The sequence below is a fragment of the Lynx canadensis genome, chromosome D1 (assembly GCF_007474595.2).
Source record: "Lynx canadensis isolate LIC74 chromosome D1, mLynCan4.pri.v2, whole genome shotgun sequence".
Taxonomy (NCBI): Eukaryota; Metazoa; Chordata; class Mammalia; order Carnivora; family Felidae; genus Lynx; species Lynx canadensis.
In genome coordinates, this window is record NC_044312.2 from 46,512,975 (window position 1) to 46,528,846 (window position 15,872).

General features: G+C 35.6%; 1 protein-coding gene across 3 annotated transcripts in view; it reads right to left on the bottom strand.

The window, feature by feature from the left end:
- Positions 1-309: 309 nt before the first annotated feature.
- HIKESHI (heat shock protein nuclear import factor hikeshi) overlaps positions 310-15,872 on the bottom strand; it is a 45,074-nt gene continuing 29,511 nt past the window's right edge. Inside the window, exons 3-7 of one of the 3 annotated variants that reach the window (XM_030332088.1) lie at positions 9,687-9,838; position 8,982; positions 1,724-1,771; positions 940-949; positions 310-537 (exon numbers count right to left, since the gene is read on the bottom strand). In XM_030332088.1, coding sequence (XP_030187948.1) covers positions 483-537; positions 940-949; positions 1,724-1,771; position 8,982; positions 9,687-9,838 — 266 coding nt within the window. In that variant the 3' untranslated portion in view covers positions 310-482. Of the gene's footprint in view, positions 538-939; positions 950-1,711; positions 1,830-8,145; positions 8,322-8,981; positions 8,983-9,686; positions 9,839-15,872 lie in introns of those variants that run through there. The other 2 variants (XM_030332086.1, XM_030332087.1) reach the window with 2 other exon arrangements.

The window sequence follows — 15,872 nt, forward strand, 5'->3', positions numbered from 1 at the left end:
TCTGTCTTAAAAATAAATAAACGTTGGAAAAAAAAAAAAAAAAAAAAAAAAAAAAGAAAATAATTTCCCCATATGTAAGAATGTGAATTTGATATGTTTTCCCATACTTTGATATAGCTGATTTTAAGTTAACTACTCTAGCAAACCAATATAAAAATAAATGAAAGATTATAAATGCAATGGCATTTGGCACACTATTGTTGTAAATATGCCTTATTTTTAAGTAAAAAATAAATCCTAGCCAAAACAAAGTGTTTTGCATCTGAATATTATAAGCTTAAGGGAAAAAAACTCATTAATGAAGTCATATTTTCATTTTTCCATGTGTTTAATTTTTTATAAAGATTATAATTAAGCTGCAGTCAATAAGTAGTTTTTAAACTTAGGTTGCATGATCCTTTTGACTTCACACTTTTAAATGGAGGCATTTCTCTTCAAAACATGACAAAGTTCAGAATCCATTAAAAATTATTTTATTCAAATTATGTTTTCCAAAAGAGAGGGTTCTGTGCTAGTCGTCTTTGAAAGTTTTCATACCTACAAAAGAAAAACATATTTACAAGAAAATTAAGATCTTTCATAATCTACTAAAGGACTTGTTAAAAAGCAAATAACTTTAGATGTCACTTCTAAAAAGCTGAGATAAAAAAGCTAAATATTAATCTGAAAGTTTAATTATTCTTATAAAAGGACACTAAGCATAGTGAGTTAAGTATGACTGGCTTGTATCAGAGAGTACAAATCATAATAAATTTTATTAATTTTTTATCTTCTGCAAATCTGACAGCTAGAAGGGACCTAAGAAAAAAAAAACAAATCTAACTCCTCCTCCCTCATTTCATAGATGAGTAGAGAGGAAGAATTTACTCAAGGTCACATACCTACCTACATTTTAACAAATCTCAAACCTAATACCTTTCAGGGCTATCCATGCTACACCATGCTACCACTGCTCAACAAATTCTCCTTATGCATCCCACCACTGGGATATTCAAAGTGAAAAGTATACCTATAAAACAGAAATATGGGAAAGCTGAGAAATAAATTTGATTAATCATTTAAGTATAGGATGCAGTATAAACCACCCTGATACCTTATACAATGTCTACGTTAGACCAAGACTTTCTAAACTTACGAAAAAATTTTGCTTTGTATTTCAAGATTCCTATATGGTTACTTACAAGTTAAAATATTTGAAAATTTACAATCCTTAATTGTGGTCCCTAAACACAGGCAATTGTATTTTCCTGACTGTATCAACTCAATTGGCTACTACATAACAGAATATTTAGGGTAAGAATATTCCTCAATACGAACTCCACAGTACACTTTTTCATGGCATGCTAATGTTAATGTGTGCTGATGTCCACAATAAAAGAATATGTTTAAATGTCAAAGAAGAACGGGGCGCCTGGGTGGCGCAGTCGGTTAAGCGTCCGACTTCAGCCAGGTCACGATCTCGCGGTCCGTGAGTTCGAGCCCCACGTCAGGCTCTGGGCTGATGGCTCAGAGCCTGGAGCCTGTTTCCGATTCTGTGTCTCCTTCTCTCTCTGCCCTCCCCCGTTCATGCTCTGTCTCTCTCTGTCCCAAAATAAATAAACGTTGAAAAAAAAATTAAAAAAAAAAATGTCAAAGAAGAAATACATTCACAGGCAAAAAATATATATGGTTACTAAAAGCCTTAATATTAGAGACACAAAACTTCCCATACCATTTTCAGAACCACATTTGCTGGCAATGAACATTTCAGATGGACTTGGTGTCATCTGGGCTGAGACACAGCAAATGATGAAGCAAATTGTAGAAGTTGTCCAACATCTTTGTGTGAACTGAAAAGTTAATAATGAATAGATTAATGAATCATGCTAAATATTCCACTTAGACCTTAGTATTTTTAATTAAAAATGTTTCTGCAGTAACTTGGCTTTAAGGACTGTGAGTTCTAAGACCAGTCTAATGCTGCAAGTTAAGGAAAGTCATAAATGACACTGTGGGCACAAAATCTTAACAACCTGCCTTTACTACTTTCTTTGCATCTCAAAGTATTTCTGTGATTTTTAACTAGTTTAATTTCCTAACATATTCATTTTAGGGGAAAAAAATGTTTTTCCTTCAAAATATCTTTTATCTCTACCTCTACATATACCGTGCCCCCTCCTCAATCCCACCCGCCTCAAATCAAACTACTTTCTCATATCTAAAATAACAACATCTCTAAGAAGTCTTTTTCTTGCCAGAAAGATAAAGCCTTAAATATAATGAGGAAATACCTTGTAGTTTTTTATCTTTTTGCCTAGTAGTATCAAAGGTAATGTAATCCAAGAGGCTACCATTAAGTTACTTGAACTAATATCCAGAGTTCAGTAAAATCACTAACTAAAATATCAGTATCAGGGGGTGCCTGATTGGCTCAGTTGGTTAAGCGGCCGACTTCGACTCAGGTCATGATCTCACATTTGTGAGTTCGAGCCCCCACTTCAGGCTCTGGGCTGACAACAAATAGCTCAGAGCCTGGAGCCTGTCTCAGATTCTGTGTCTCCCCTCTTGCTCTCTGCCTTCCCTGACTCACTTTCTGGTGCTCTCTCATCAAAAATAATAAAATAAACATTAAAAAAATTTTAAAAATAAAATAAAATATCAGTATCAGGAGGAAAAAACAACAGCAAACCTCCACACTACAACAAAATTTAAAATGTAACTTTAAAAGCTGCAATTCAGAATAGACACAGTCTGTACATATCTAGGAAAACTGCTAAGAAGCTGATAAAACGGGGGTGGAAAATACTTCAAGACTGTCTTGAGAGACAGAAAAGAAACCAAATGAAAAGATCTACACACCATGTTCAGTGGGAAGATACAACACGTGCACAGATGGGAAGACATAATATAACAACAGCAATGTTCCCCAAATCAAACCTATAAATCCAATGTCATTTCCAACAAATCCAATAAATTTTTCATGAAACTCAATAAGCTTATACTAAATTATTATGGAGAATATCTAAACTTATTTTGATGAGCAGGAGGAGGGGTCTGACCTAACAGATATTAGACTTTTACTGGCAAAGGGACAAATGAACTAACTGGAATAGAAGAGAGAGGCCAGAAACCTATCTAAGCCTATGTGACAATGTGATATATAACAAAGATGCTATTAACTCAGAGTTAAACAAACAAACAAACAAACAAACAAAAAGAAGGACTAGCTTTCAATTAATGGGGTTAGGACACCTACCTTTCCTAAGGGAAACATGAATTTAGATCCCTTCCCATACCACACACAAATATAATTCAAAAAGTAAAAGGTTAACCTTTAAATACCCATAAGAGAACCTAACATCTTCACACATTAGGACAGCAAAAACTTCTCAAACACACACACACACACACACACACACACACAAAATCACAAAAGATATGATCATCAACACAAAAATATAACATCTGCATGCAAAAAATACCAAAAACAATACTAAAAGACAAGCAACATGCTAGGACAAAAACTTACAACATATAGAACAAAGGATTATTACCCAGAATACATAAAGACCACTTCCCAAAAAGGTAAAATTAAAAACTGCCAAATAATAGAAAATTGGGCAAAATATATAAACCATCATTGCTATTAAAATATATATATAGGTGCCTGGGTGGCATAGGTCGGTTGAGCATCTGATTCTTGATTTCATTTCAGCTCAGGTCATGATCCCAGGATTGTGGGATTGAGCCTTGTGACAAGCTCCGTGCTGAGCAGGCAGCCTGCAGGGTACCTGGGTAGCTCAGTCAGTTAAGCACTAGACTCTTGATTTCGCTCAGGTCGATCTCACGGTATAAGACGGAGCCCCACATCAAGCTCCTCTCTGGGCATGAAACCTGTTTAAGATTCCCCCTCTCTCTGCCTCTCCCCCTTCCCGGTTTGCACGCATGCACTTCTCAAAATAAAAACAAAACAATGCAGGTCAAATGAGAAAAGATGTTCAACTTCACCAGTAATCAAGAAATACAAATCCAAACAATAGTGGTATTCAAATTTCACCCACCAGTTTGGCAAAAATTTAAGGTCTTAACAAAAATATTAGTGGAAAATATCCATCAATATAGAAATGAAAAAAAAAACTGTCTCATTCATCAATTGCATACTATACAACAATTGAAACAAACTAGGATTTATTACATGTGTCAACACAGATAAATCTTTAAAATGTTGAATGAACAATAGCCAAGCTGCAAAATTTGCACAGTATACCATTTACATTCATTTAAAAAATATACAAAAGGGAACACACTCTGTCTCTGTCTCAAAAATAAACATTAAAAAAAATTTTTTTTAATAAATAAATAAAGGGGCATCTGGATGGCTCAGTCGGTTGAGTGTCCGACTTCAGTTCAGGGGTTGATCTCACGGTTTGTGGGTTCGAGCCCCACATCGGGTTCTGTGCTGACAGCTCGGAGCCTGCAGCCTGTTTCAGATTCTGTGTCTTCCCCCTCTCTCTGCCCCTCCCTCGCTCATGCTCTGCCTCTGTCTCAAAAATAAATAAACATTTAAAAAAAATTAAAAAAGATACAAAGGGGTAATAAAAAAGAAAAACAGAGAAAACAAAAAAAAAAAGGACTACAACACAGAAGAGAAATAAAAGGAATTTCTCCAATAATGGTTAAAGAAAATAAAACCTTGACTATAGTTATGCAACAGACCCAGAGAATAATCAGTCCACAGAAGAACAAAAAAGAATTCCAAGAAGGATATTAGCAAAAAAAATTTAAAAACCTGCTTTTTAAAAATATACTGAATGGAATTTATACTTGGCAGAGTTGGGCATAATTAGACCTGGAAACAGAAATCCATACAAAGGAAAAAATGCATTTATTAACCAAGAAAAATAAAACGTTATACAAGAAAGAAAATGCAAATCACAGTATGTTGGCTCAGTTCTGAAAAACATTTAGTGATCATGATACTGAAAACTGATTAATTAAATGAAAATCAGTAATAAAATGGTTGGGGGGGGGGGTGGTGCCTGGCTGGCTCAGTCAGTAGGGCATGTGACTCCTGATCTTGGGGTTGTAAGTTTAAGCCCCACATTGGGTGTAAATCTTGGGGTGCCTTGGTGATGCAGTTAAGCATCTCTCTCCTGATTTTGACTTAGGAGATCAAGCCCCACATCAGGTTCCATGCTGGGCATGGAGCCTGCTTGAGATTCTTGTTCTCCCTCATCACCCCATCTGCACACAATCTCTCGCCTAAAAATAAAATAAAATCTTAAAAAAAAAAAAAAAGGTGGGGATGGGCACCTGGGTGGCTCAGTTGGTTGGAGCAACCGACTTTGGCTCAGGTCATAATCTCTAGGTTGGTGAATTTGAGCTCCACATTGGGCTTTGCACTGCAGGCAGAGCCTGCTTCAGATTCTCTCCCTCACTCTCTCTCCCTTCCCTGATTTCACACTCTTTTCAAATAAGTAAAATGAACATTAAAAAAAAAAGTGGGGAGAAAAGATATCTCCATATGCTGGGGAACAGAGGAATGAGAGAGCTAAATCACATTAGGCATTGGTAAGTCGATGGAAAACACCTACACAGACAAATTGGTTAAGAACAGATTAAGCAAGTTTTTTCTGACACATGGAAGTTAAATACAGGAAGAAATCGGTGAAAAAAAAAATGAGAAGGAGGTTGAAGGTTGAAAGTGAGTACTTTTAAGGAGCAGAAAAAGAAGAATAAGAAGTATAACCAAGGACAACTGTCTTGCATGTAAAACTGTGTGATGTTTAAGCCACGTACACGTACTATTAATAAAAAGTAAAAGAAGTAAGAGTAATCAAGAATATAAATTAAAACATGTTAAATGAGTAGTGCTATACATTTTTGTGGACATGTATGTTTTCTTTAAAGTACTAACACAGGATGGCAAAAATATACGAAGTTAGAAGAGTAGCTACCAGAAAAATGGGAAGAAGAGAAGCAGAAGCCACCAAGCCTTATCTGAAATACTTTTTTTTTTAAATCAGTAGCAAATATGCTACTAATTAGTGGCGAATATGTTAAATCTAGGTGGAAGACACTCTGAAGTCTTCTATATATATCCACTATAAAGAGAGCTCTATAAGACAACTGTTATTTTGTCTACCTATTTTTATCCATTTGTGCTTAGAAAGCACCTGGTACACAGTAGGCATACAATATTTGTAGGATGTATTTTCCTATATATTTAAAATATCTCATAATAAATATTTAATAAAAAGTACATATGCTTTGGGCACCTGAGTGGCTCAGTCAGTTGGTTGAGCATCCAGCTCTTGATTTCAGCTCAGGTCATGATCTCATAGTTCGTGGGACTGAGCCCCGCCTTAGACTCTGCACTGACAGTGTGGAGCCTGCTTGGGATTCTCTCCCTCTCGCTCCCTGCCCTTCCCCCACTCTCTTGCACTCTCTCAAAATAAATAAATAAGCATTAAAAAAATACATATGCTTTATTTAAAAAGCTCAAATAATTTATAAATATCTAGAGTAAAAAGTCTTCTTAAACTCTCTCCAGGGATAACACCACTTTGGTATGTATTTTTCAGACATTTTTCTAATATTGTCTATCTGGGATACTTTATTGCTTTACAACTTGCTATTCTCAGCACAGCAGTATGTTTTTTTAATTACTGGAAAAAAAAAAAAAAAGACCCAGACTCTATCATTCTTTAATTCAGCTCATTCTCAAGAGATCATGTGACAAGTCTGCCTTTAGATTCATGGCCAAAACCCCTAAAGAATATGCCGCCCAGAAAGGATTCCCTAGTTCATTCACCCTCCTCCTCTCCTAGTGGACTTATTTAATAATCCTTTTCCTTTAAATATCCAATACTCCTTTCTCTTCAATCTTAGCTGATGACCTTGTTTCCTATTTCACTGAACAAAGAGAAGGAATCAAGAGAGAACGTGCACAAGTTCTCATCACCACCTTTACCAACCTCTTGCATCCATCTGTATCCATATATCCATTACTATGAGAACTGTCCATTATCCTATCTAATGTACTCTCATTTCCTACTCAAGGACACCACTTCAGCAACTCTCCCCATTCTCCTGCATCATTAGTTTTTCTTTAATGCTTCATTCACATCAGTCAAACATGATGTAATATCTCCCATTAAAAACAGAAAAAACAAAGTCCTTGTACCCATATCCCCCCTTAAGTAACCAAACCATTTATCTGCCGTCCTCCACAACTATACTCATCAAGAGTCATCTATAGTCACTACTGTTTCCACTTCCTTCTCTCCAACTCACTCCAAACTCTTCCTCTACCACCCTGAACTCTTATCAAACTCTTCAATGACTTCTATCTTGCTGAATCCAGTGGTTACTTCTCAGCCTCATCTCAACCCATCAGCAATGATACTACTTATACTTCCTTCTTCAAAACCAGTCTCTGCTTGGCTTCCAAAACACTACTTTTGGGGTCTCCTCCTACTTTAGGCTACTCTTTTTCTCTCTTCATTTCTTAAGCTTCTCAAATTTGAAATGGCCCTGAGATCAAATTTTCTATTTATAATTACTTCTCTAGTAACCACAGTCCTACAAAACTCTAGATAAGATCTCTACACTGATGACTCCCATTTTGATCTGTGTCCTAGACCTCGCTCTTGAACTCTAGACTCATCATCTCCAGCTGGATGTTTAACAAGCATACCAAACATAGTACAACCAAATCCAACTCCTGATTCCACTCCCAGACCATACTTGTGTTCAATATTCCATGTTCAAGTTCCTCAAGCCAACATCCTTGGGCCACAGTTGATGTCTCTCTTTAATCTCAGACCTTACATGTGATCCACACCATGAAACACTACAGGCTCCATCTTCAAATTATCTCTAGAAATCAACTATAGGCATGCCTCAGACATACTGCCATTTAGTTCCAGACACTACAGTAAAGTGAGTCAAGTCAATGCTTTGGTTTTCTAGTGCATATAAAAATTTTGTTTACACTACACTATAGTCTGTTAAGTATGCACTAGCATTATGTCTGAAAAAATGTACATACCTTCATTAAAAAAATACTTTATTGCTAGGAAATGCTAAACATCATCTGAGCTTTTCAGCGAGTCATAATCTTTTTGTTGGTGGAGGGTCTTGCCTCAATGTTGATGGCTGCTGACTGATCAAGGGTGGTGGTTTCTGAAGGTTGGGGTGGCTGTGGCAATTCTTAACATAAAACAACAATGAAGTTTGCCTCATAGATTGACTCTTTTTCACTTGAACCCTTAAAGGCCATTGTAGGGTTATTAACTGGCCTAATTTCAATATTGTTGTGTCTCAGGGAATAGGGAGGCCTGAGGAGAGAAAGATCAGGGAATAGTTGGTAAGTGGAGGAGTCAGAAAACACACAACACTTAGCAATTAAGTTCTCCATCTCATATGGGCACAGTTCATGGTGCCCCAAAACAATTATAATAGTAACATCAAAGGTTATTGATCACGGATTACCGTACAAATAAAATAACAAAAAAGTTTAAGATATTGCAAGAATTACCAACATGTTCAAAGAGACATGAAGTGAGCAAATGCTGTTGGAAAAATGCTGCTGACAGATTTGCTCCATTCAGGGTTGCCACAAACCTTCAATATATAAAAAAACAGTACCTGTGAGGTGCAATATAGTGAAGTGCAATAAACAAGATATGCCAGTACTTTTAATTACCTTCATATCCACCTCCCAGGACTTCACCAGTTCAAGTCATTATAATCTCTCATCTAGATTTTCATAGAGCCTCCTAATTAATCTTCCTCCTTCCCACCACAGTGTCTCTCCAAAAATGCAAAATGATCCTTTTAAAATGTAACTTAGATCCTCTTACTCTTCTCAAAACTCTCTTATGTCTTCTTTTCCAAATAGAATATAAGCTAAAGTCCTTATAAAAGCCAGTGAGGTACCATGATTTTATCCTGCGTCCACCTCCCCAATTACTCTCATCTCATCTCCCATCTCTCACCCTTGCTCGCTCTACTCCAGCCACAAAGACCTTCATATTATTTTCCAAACAACAAAATTATTTTTCTACCTCAGGGCCTTTGTATTAGCTACACCTTTGCCTACATCATTCTCCCCTTCAGCCTTTCGTCATACAGAGGTTAAAAGTCAATCATCATTGGGGTGTCTGGCTGACTCAGTTGGTTGAGCGTGCAACCTCAGCTCAGGTCACGATCTCCTGATTCATAAGTTTGAACTCTGCATCAAGCTTGCTGCTGTCAGGGAGGAGTATGCTTCAGATCCTCTGTCCCTCTCTCTCTCTGTACCTCCCCGACATGTGCTCTCTCAAAAATAAACTTTTGCTTAAACCAATCATCATGGAATTATGTCAGTTTAAGCTCCTTGAGGATGAGAATCTTGCTTATAAAATTCACAACTATACACCTACAACCTAGTATACTGTGGGAGGGGAAAAAAATGTTAATATTTAATCCCGTTTTTAAATTGCTTGAGCTATTTCATCACTATAAAAACAAGTCTCATCAAAACATTTACCAATTTTAGAGTATCTATAGAAGTAGACAAGGTTAAATTATCCACAGAAGCCAATAACTTATGCCATACATATTTACCTTCATTTTTACAGGTTTTCTACCATGAAGCTAATTTTTAAAGTACAGAATTTGATTTTAAAATTTAGAAAATAATGAAATATGCATTGCATTACCTGAGTGAATGAGTCAACTGAGGATACAGCAGCACTGCCTACTGGAGTCTGCTGAGCCAAACTGTCCAATAATTCCACTGAAATTCCGATCTGAGCAACAGATGGAGTTCGGACAATATTCATGGCTCCAAAAGGGTGTTGGCTTCCTTCTCCTGAAAGAAATTAACATGTACCGCAAATTTCAAGTTTAACTTGTAGCCAAATTCCTTTGTAAATATGTGAAAAACCTCTGATCTACATGCACTAAAAAGTTTCGATTAAAGTTGGTCTCTTTTCACATAAATGTAAAAGGCTAGTTTTTACCAAACTAACAAAGAAAACTGAAATTTTCCCCACCAGAAAAAAGATGTTACTTCTTTAAAGCTTATTAAAACTACTGCAGCTAAAAATGAAAAGTAACAACACAATGAGAAAAATAAATGAATAAGCATGAATTACATTAAAAAATTCTCAATGCTAACTCAAAGGGAACAATACTTTTTAAGATTTTTTTAAGTTAGTTTACTGAGGGTTGATGGGGGGTGGGGGGGAGGGGAAGTGGGTGATGGGCATTGAGGAGGGCACCTGTTGGGATGAGCACTGGGTGTTGTATGGAAACCAATTTGACAATAAATTTCATATTAAAAAAAAGATTTTTTAAGTTAGTTTTAACATTTTCTCATCACTCCACTAAATAAAGATCTTAAATTACCATTATTATTGAGAAATGACATGGTATATTTTATTAAATGTCATGTATCACTCCCACTTAACACCTGATAATGTTATCAAACAAGCAGTAAAGAGCTTATTAATGGAAAATAACCAATAACTCTTTCCCTTTATAATCAATGTATCATTAAGTATACTTCTGAGCCTGTAAGTGCCATCTACTTATATGTGGAAAATATAGGCCAATTTTTTTAATCCACATATGACATAATCAGAAAAGTGAGTCTGAAGGAAAAAAAATCATACAATAGATTTTTGGATTATCTGCTGTTTTCATAGGACTATAAAATTTTAATCAAATACTGAAGGACAAACCACCTGGGGCAACACACAGTCCTAATACTAGAACATTCATTACAAATACCAAAACTCTCCTTAAATTTTCAAGCATATGAATAAAAAGTTATAATGTATTTTTCTCTGATTTAAAAATACACACACACACTTCTCACTAAATATGACTAGTTTAAGATAGTTCAGTAGTTTTAAATTAACTGTTTTATCAAACTTCCATATATTTATGAATTTTCCAGATTTGTTTCTATATTTGTGGTCAGAGAACATACTTTGTATGATTTGCTTTTAAATATATAAAGATTTGTTTTGTGGCCTAATATATGGCCTATCCAAAAAACTGCTCCATGTGCACTTAAGAATGTGCATTCTGCTGTTGTTGGGAAGAATGTTCTTTGTAAGACGGTTAGGTGTGGGAGGTTTATAGTGTTCACACTTTCTATTTCCTTGATGATCCTCTGTCTAGTCATTCTACCCATTACTGAAAGTAGGGTTAAGTTTCCAACTATAATTGTTGAACCATATTCTCCCTTTAATCCTGCCACATTTTGCTTCATGTATTTTGAAATTCTGTTGTTAGGTACAAAAAGTTATAATTGTTATTACCTTTCCGATAGATTGACCCCTTATCACTATATAATGTCCTTCTTTATCTCTTATAACAATTTTTTTCATACATTTATTTAGTCTGATTTTAGTCCAGCCACTCAAGCTCTTTTAGTTACTGTTTGCATGTTTAGTTACTGATGCATTTTTCATCCTTTCCTTTCAACCAATGATTGTGTCTGAATCAACAGTCCTTGCACATCTTAAATTGGGTTAAGACCAATTTAATTTCAGTAGTACACAAAAACTTTGCTCCTATATAATTTCTCTATGTGTTGTCATAAATTACATCTTTATAAATAGCATGCCCATAAACATGGGTTTATAGTTTCTTCTTTATGCAGTTGTCTTTTATATCAAATAGGGGGAAAAGGAGTTACAAACAAAATGTACACTACTTTTACAATTACCTACGTAGTTACATTTACCTGTGTTTTTTCTTTCATGTGAATGCAAATTACTGTCTCATGCCCTGTCTTTTCAGCCTGAAGGACTCTCTTTAGTACTTCTTGTAGGCTAAGTCTTTAAGCAATGACTCTCTGTTTTACCTGAGAATGTCATCTCTCCTTCATTTCGGATAGATAGTTTTGATAGAGAATTATTTACAGTTTTTCTTTCAGTGCTTTGTCATCCCAATGCCTTTGGATTCCATTGTTTCTGATAAGAAACCAGCTGTTAATCTAAGAATCGTTGTTATTTGAGGAGCTGATTCTCTTGCCACTTTCAAAATTCTCTTTGTCTTTGACAGTTTGATTATGATAGGCTGTGGTATAGAGTTTACCCCACTTGGAGTTTATTGAACTTCTTAAGCGTGTTATGTTTTTCATCAAATTTACAAAGTTTTATCAGGGCATTATTTCTTCAAATATTCTTTCCTCCCCTCCTCTCTCCTCCTTCTCCAACTCCTATTATGCATATGTTGGTATACTTGATGGCATCTCATAGGTCTCAAAGACTGTTCATTTTTCTTCTTTCAGCTCTTCAAACTAGGTATTTCAACTGACCTTTCTTTGAGTTCATTGACTCTTCCTTTGGCCTACTCAAATCTACTGAAACCGTCTAGTGAACTCTTCATTTCCTACTGTTACTTTTCAGCTCCATCATTTATGTTTAGCTCCTTTTGATAACTTCTCTATTGATATTTGATGGAGCATCATTCTCCTGGTTGTTTAATTTTCAGTAAGTTCAAGGTCATAATGCTTCCTAGGGACAGTTTCTGTTCATTTCTTCTCTGAAAGGGTCTTACTTTCTTTGCATGCTTCATAAAACTTTTTATGGAAAACTGGATGTTGAATATTACAATGTCGCAAATCTAGAAATCAGATGTTTCCCCTCCTTAGGATTTACTGTTAATATATACTTTTCCGTTAATGACTTTTCTGAACCAATACTATGAAGTATTTTTTGTCGTGTGTGATCACTGACATCTCTGTTCTATTAGCTTAGTGGTCAACCAGTGATTGAACAGACATTTCCTTAAAAGCCTAGAACCCAAAAATTCTCCCAGTCTTTGAAGATGGGCTCTGTGTGTTGGGACATCCCTTTAATACTAACCAGGCAGCTTACAACTCTGCCTTAGCCCTCACTTCCAGACTACACAGGGCCCCAAAGTCAGCCAGAACAAACTTACAACCTTCTTAAGGTCCTAAGCCTGAGCTTGTGCACAGCCTGAACATGTATGTGCACAGCCATGACTGTAAATAGTCTTTGAGATTTCTAAAAATTTCCAAGTCCAAGTCCTCAAAGCCCTTCTTCCTCAAAGTATCTTATTCCCAGCCTTTCCTGTCAAGCTTTTTAGTCAGTCTATTTTTGCTCCAATTGTTGTCAGTGCCTCAGGCAGCAGTAACAAAGTATATGTTTTTGACAAACACTCCCAAGGTTGTCACTTCAGTGAGATAAAGGAAAGTCTTTTCAATTAATCTTAAGGGAACCACCAGACAAATCAAAAAAATTACAGTCAACCCTTGAGCAACACAGGTTTGAACTGTGAGTCCACTTGTACATAGATTTTTTTATAGTACAAATTGTAAATGTACTTTCCTTATGACTTTCTTAATATTTTCTTTTCTCTTATTTTTTCCCTAACTTATATATACAGTATTATGTAACACATATAACATACAAAATACATGTTACTCAACTTTTATGAGTAAGGCTTCCAGTCAACAGTAGGCTATTAGCAGTTATATTTTTGGGGAGTCAAAAGTTATACATGGATTTTCAACTGCACAGGAGGTACATGCCCCAACCCCCATGATGTTCAAGGGTCAACTGTAATTATAATGTGTTGTGAATGAGGTCTATTTGGCTCTCTCTGGTACCAGTACCAAGAACAACGGCTATTATTTTCAAGGCTACCACTGAGCTGAGGAACATGGGATGGGTACAGAGTAAGTTAAAATGCCACAAAGCTTGCTGTTCTTACCTAGATGCAGTGATTTTCTTGATTAATGCTCCCCTGGTTACTACAAACTTTTGGTTACTTTCCAGAGTCCTGAAAAAGATTCTGACAGTTTTTGACAATTTTGGTTGCTGTTGCTGGTTTTATGGAGAGATGGACTCTTGAAGTTCTTTTGAAGTTTTAACTGTTTTAAACCTAGAATTATGCTAAGTTGAGAAGATGTACTGCTATTTGTCTGCATAACAGGTTCCAAAGACCTCAATCAAGGAAACCTTATACTGCCTTAGTTTTAACTACTCAGAAAGCCCAAGCAGAAAGCCTTGTCATCTCTAACCTCCTCTTTTTTTTTCAACGTTTATGTATTTTTGGGACAGAGAGAGACAGAGCATGAACGGGGGAGGGGCAGAGAGAGAGGGAGACACAGAATCGGAAACAGGCTCCAGGCTTTGAGCCATCAGCCAAGAGCCTGATGCGGGGCTCGAACTCACGGACCGCGAGATCGTGACCTGGCTGAAGTCGGACGCTTAACCGACTGCGTCACCCAGGCGCCCCTCTAACCTCCTCTTTTATTGCATGCAAGCTACTGGCAAACTACTAAGTAAAACTGGCTTGAGATCCATTATAAGAGATGGGGACTAAGGAAATATTCTGACTTCATTTAAAGCTCTCTGGGACTAAAACAATTTAAGAGAGAAAAAAACAAAACCAAAAGTCTTTGGCAATCTATATTTTCAAAGAGATCCACTGTGCAATGAACTCATTCTTTTATTTACTCTTATTCTCAAAATGGGCTTGACACAGTGGTTGATAACCGTTAAGTACATAGGTTCTTGTTTGTAAACCATAAAATACTGGGAAGAAACACTGAAACATAATATACAAACTTAGTGTTTAATTTTGGATCTGAATTCATGACAGCAAGAGTGAAAAGAAAAACGTGACCAATTATACTGAGTCTTAGTGTCAAACAGTTAAACAAAAAAACAGAGAAGGTAAAACATCCAGCCTGGTCTTGAAAAAAATTAGATAAATTCCTCAACATTCTAATAGTAAAAGCAGCAGAAAATCTTTCAAAGGTGTTTCTCAAAGTGTCCCTCTTCACCGCAAGTCAAGAGCCTAACACAAAGCACAACTCAGAAGAAGAAATTCTATGAGAAACTAGACTTTTACTGTTAGTATACAAGGAGAAGCAGTAATCATCACTTACTATCTGTGTCTAATGGAGTCTTTAAATATATATATTTTAAAAGTCACCTTACAAAAATTTCACAGGAAAATAGTGAAAAACAACTTTATTCAAATTTTTAATAAGTATTGAAATATAACAAGTCCAAATATTCATCCCCCACTAACCAGTTTTTTAAGTTTATATATAACCAAAATGAGCCACATTCTCTGAATTGTTCACTATCATGAGTAAATGTGAGACATATCCATCTTATAAATCTAATAACTCCTGATCTTAAACACATCTTCTAATAGGTTCTAACTTATCATTATTTCTTCTAACAATTGCATTGTCAAAATGCAATGCTTTAAATCTTAAAATTCTGAAATATTTAATGGCTCATAATTTGTTGAAGAAAGGATGGGCATCTTCTTTGATCCACAATTTGCAAAACACTGTCATTTTTAGATTTATAAAATTATTTAGAATAATCAATCCAATTAATTTGTTTCATTTCTACACCTACTGCCTTCTAATTACCTGTATACACACCCACTTTCAGCAATGTCCACTTTTGAAGTGTCTCAATTTTAAAAGAATAACAGGAAAGAATACCAGCATTTTACTACATCTTCAAGATTTTGTCACCAAATACTGTATTTACTCCTCCTTGTTAAATAACTAAACGGGTAGGAGTACTATATTTTTTGTCCTTAGAAATAAACTGTTCAATCATCAGTTTTTTAGTATGAGAAAATTCACCTAAGACAATATCATCCAAAGAATCAGTCTGAGACTTTCCTTTTATGATCAACTTCACCATCATAATTAGAGTTTAGAATGTGGCTATTTGCCTCTTTATATTCATTTTCTGATTCATACAATAATTATGAAACTTGTTCCTGTCAATTTTCTTCTCTTTGCAATTATAAACAAAATATAACAAAATATGAATTCCTAATTCTGTTCAATATAAGCAAAGAGCAGACCATAAAGATGGTGTCTC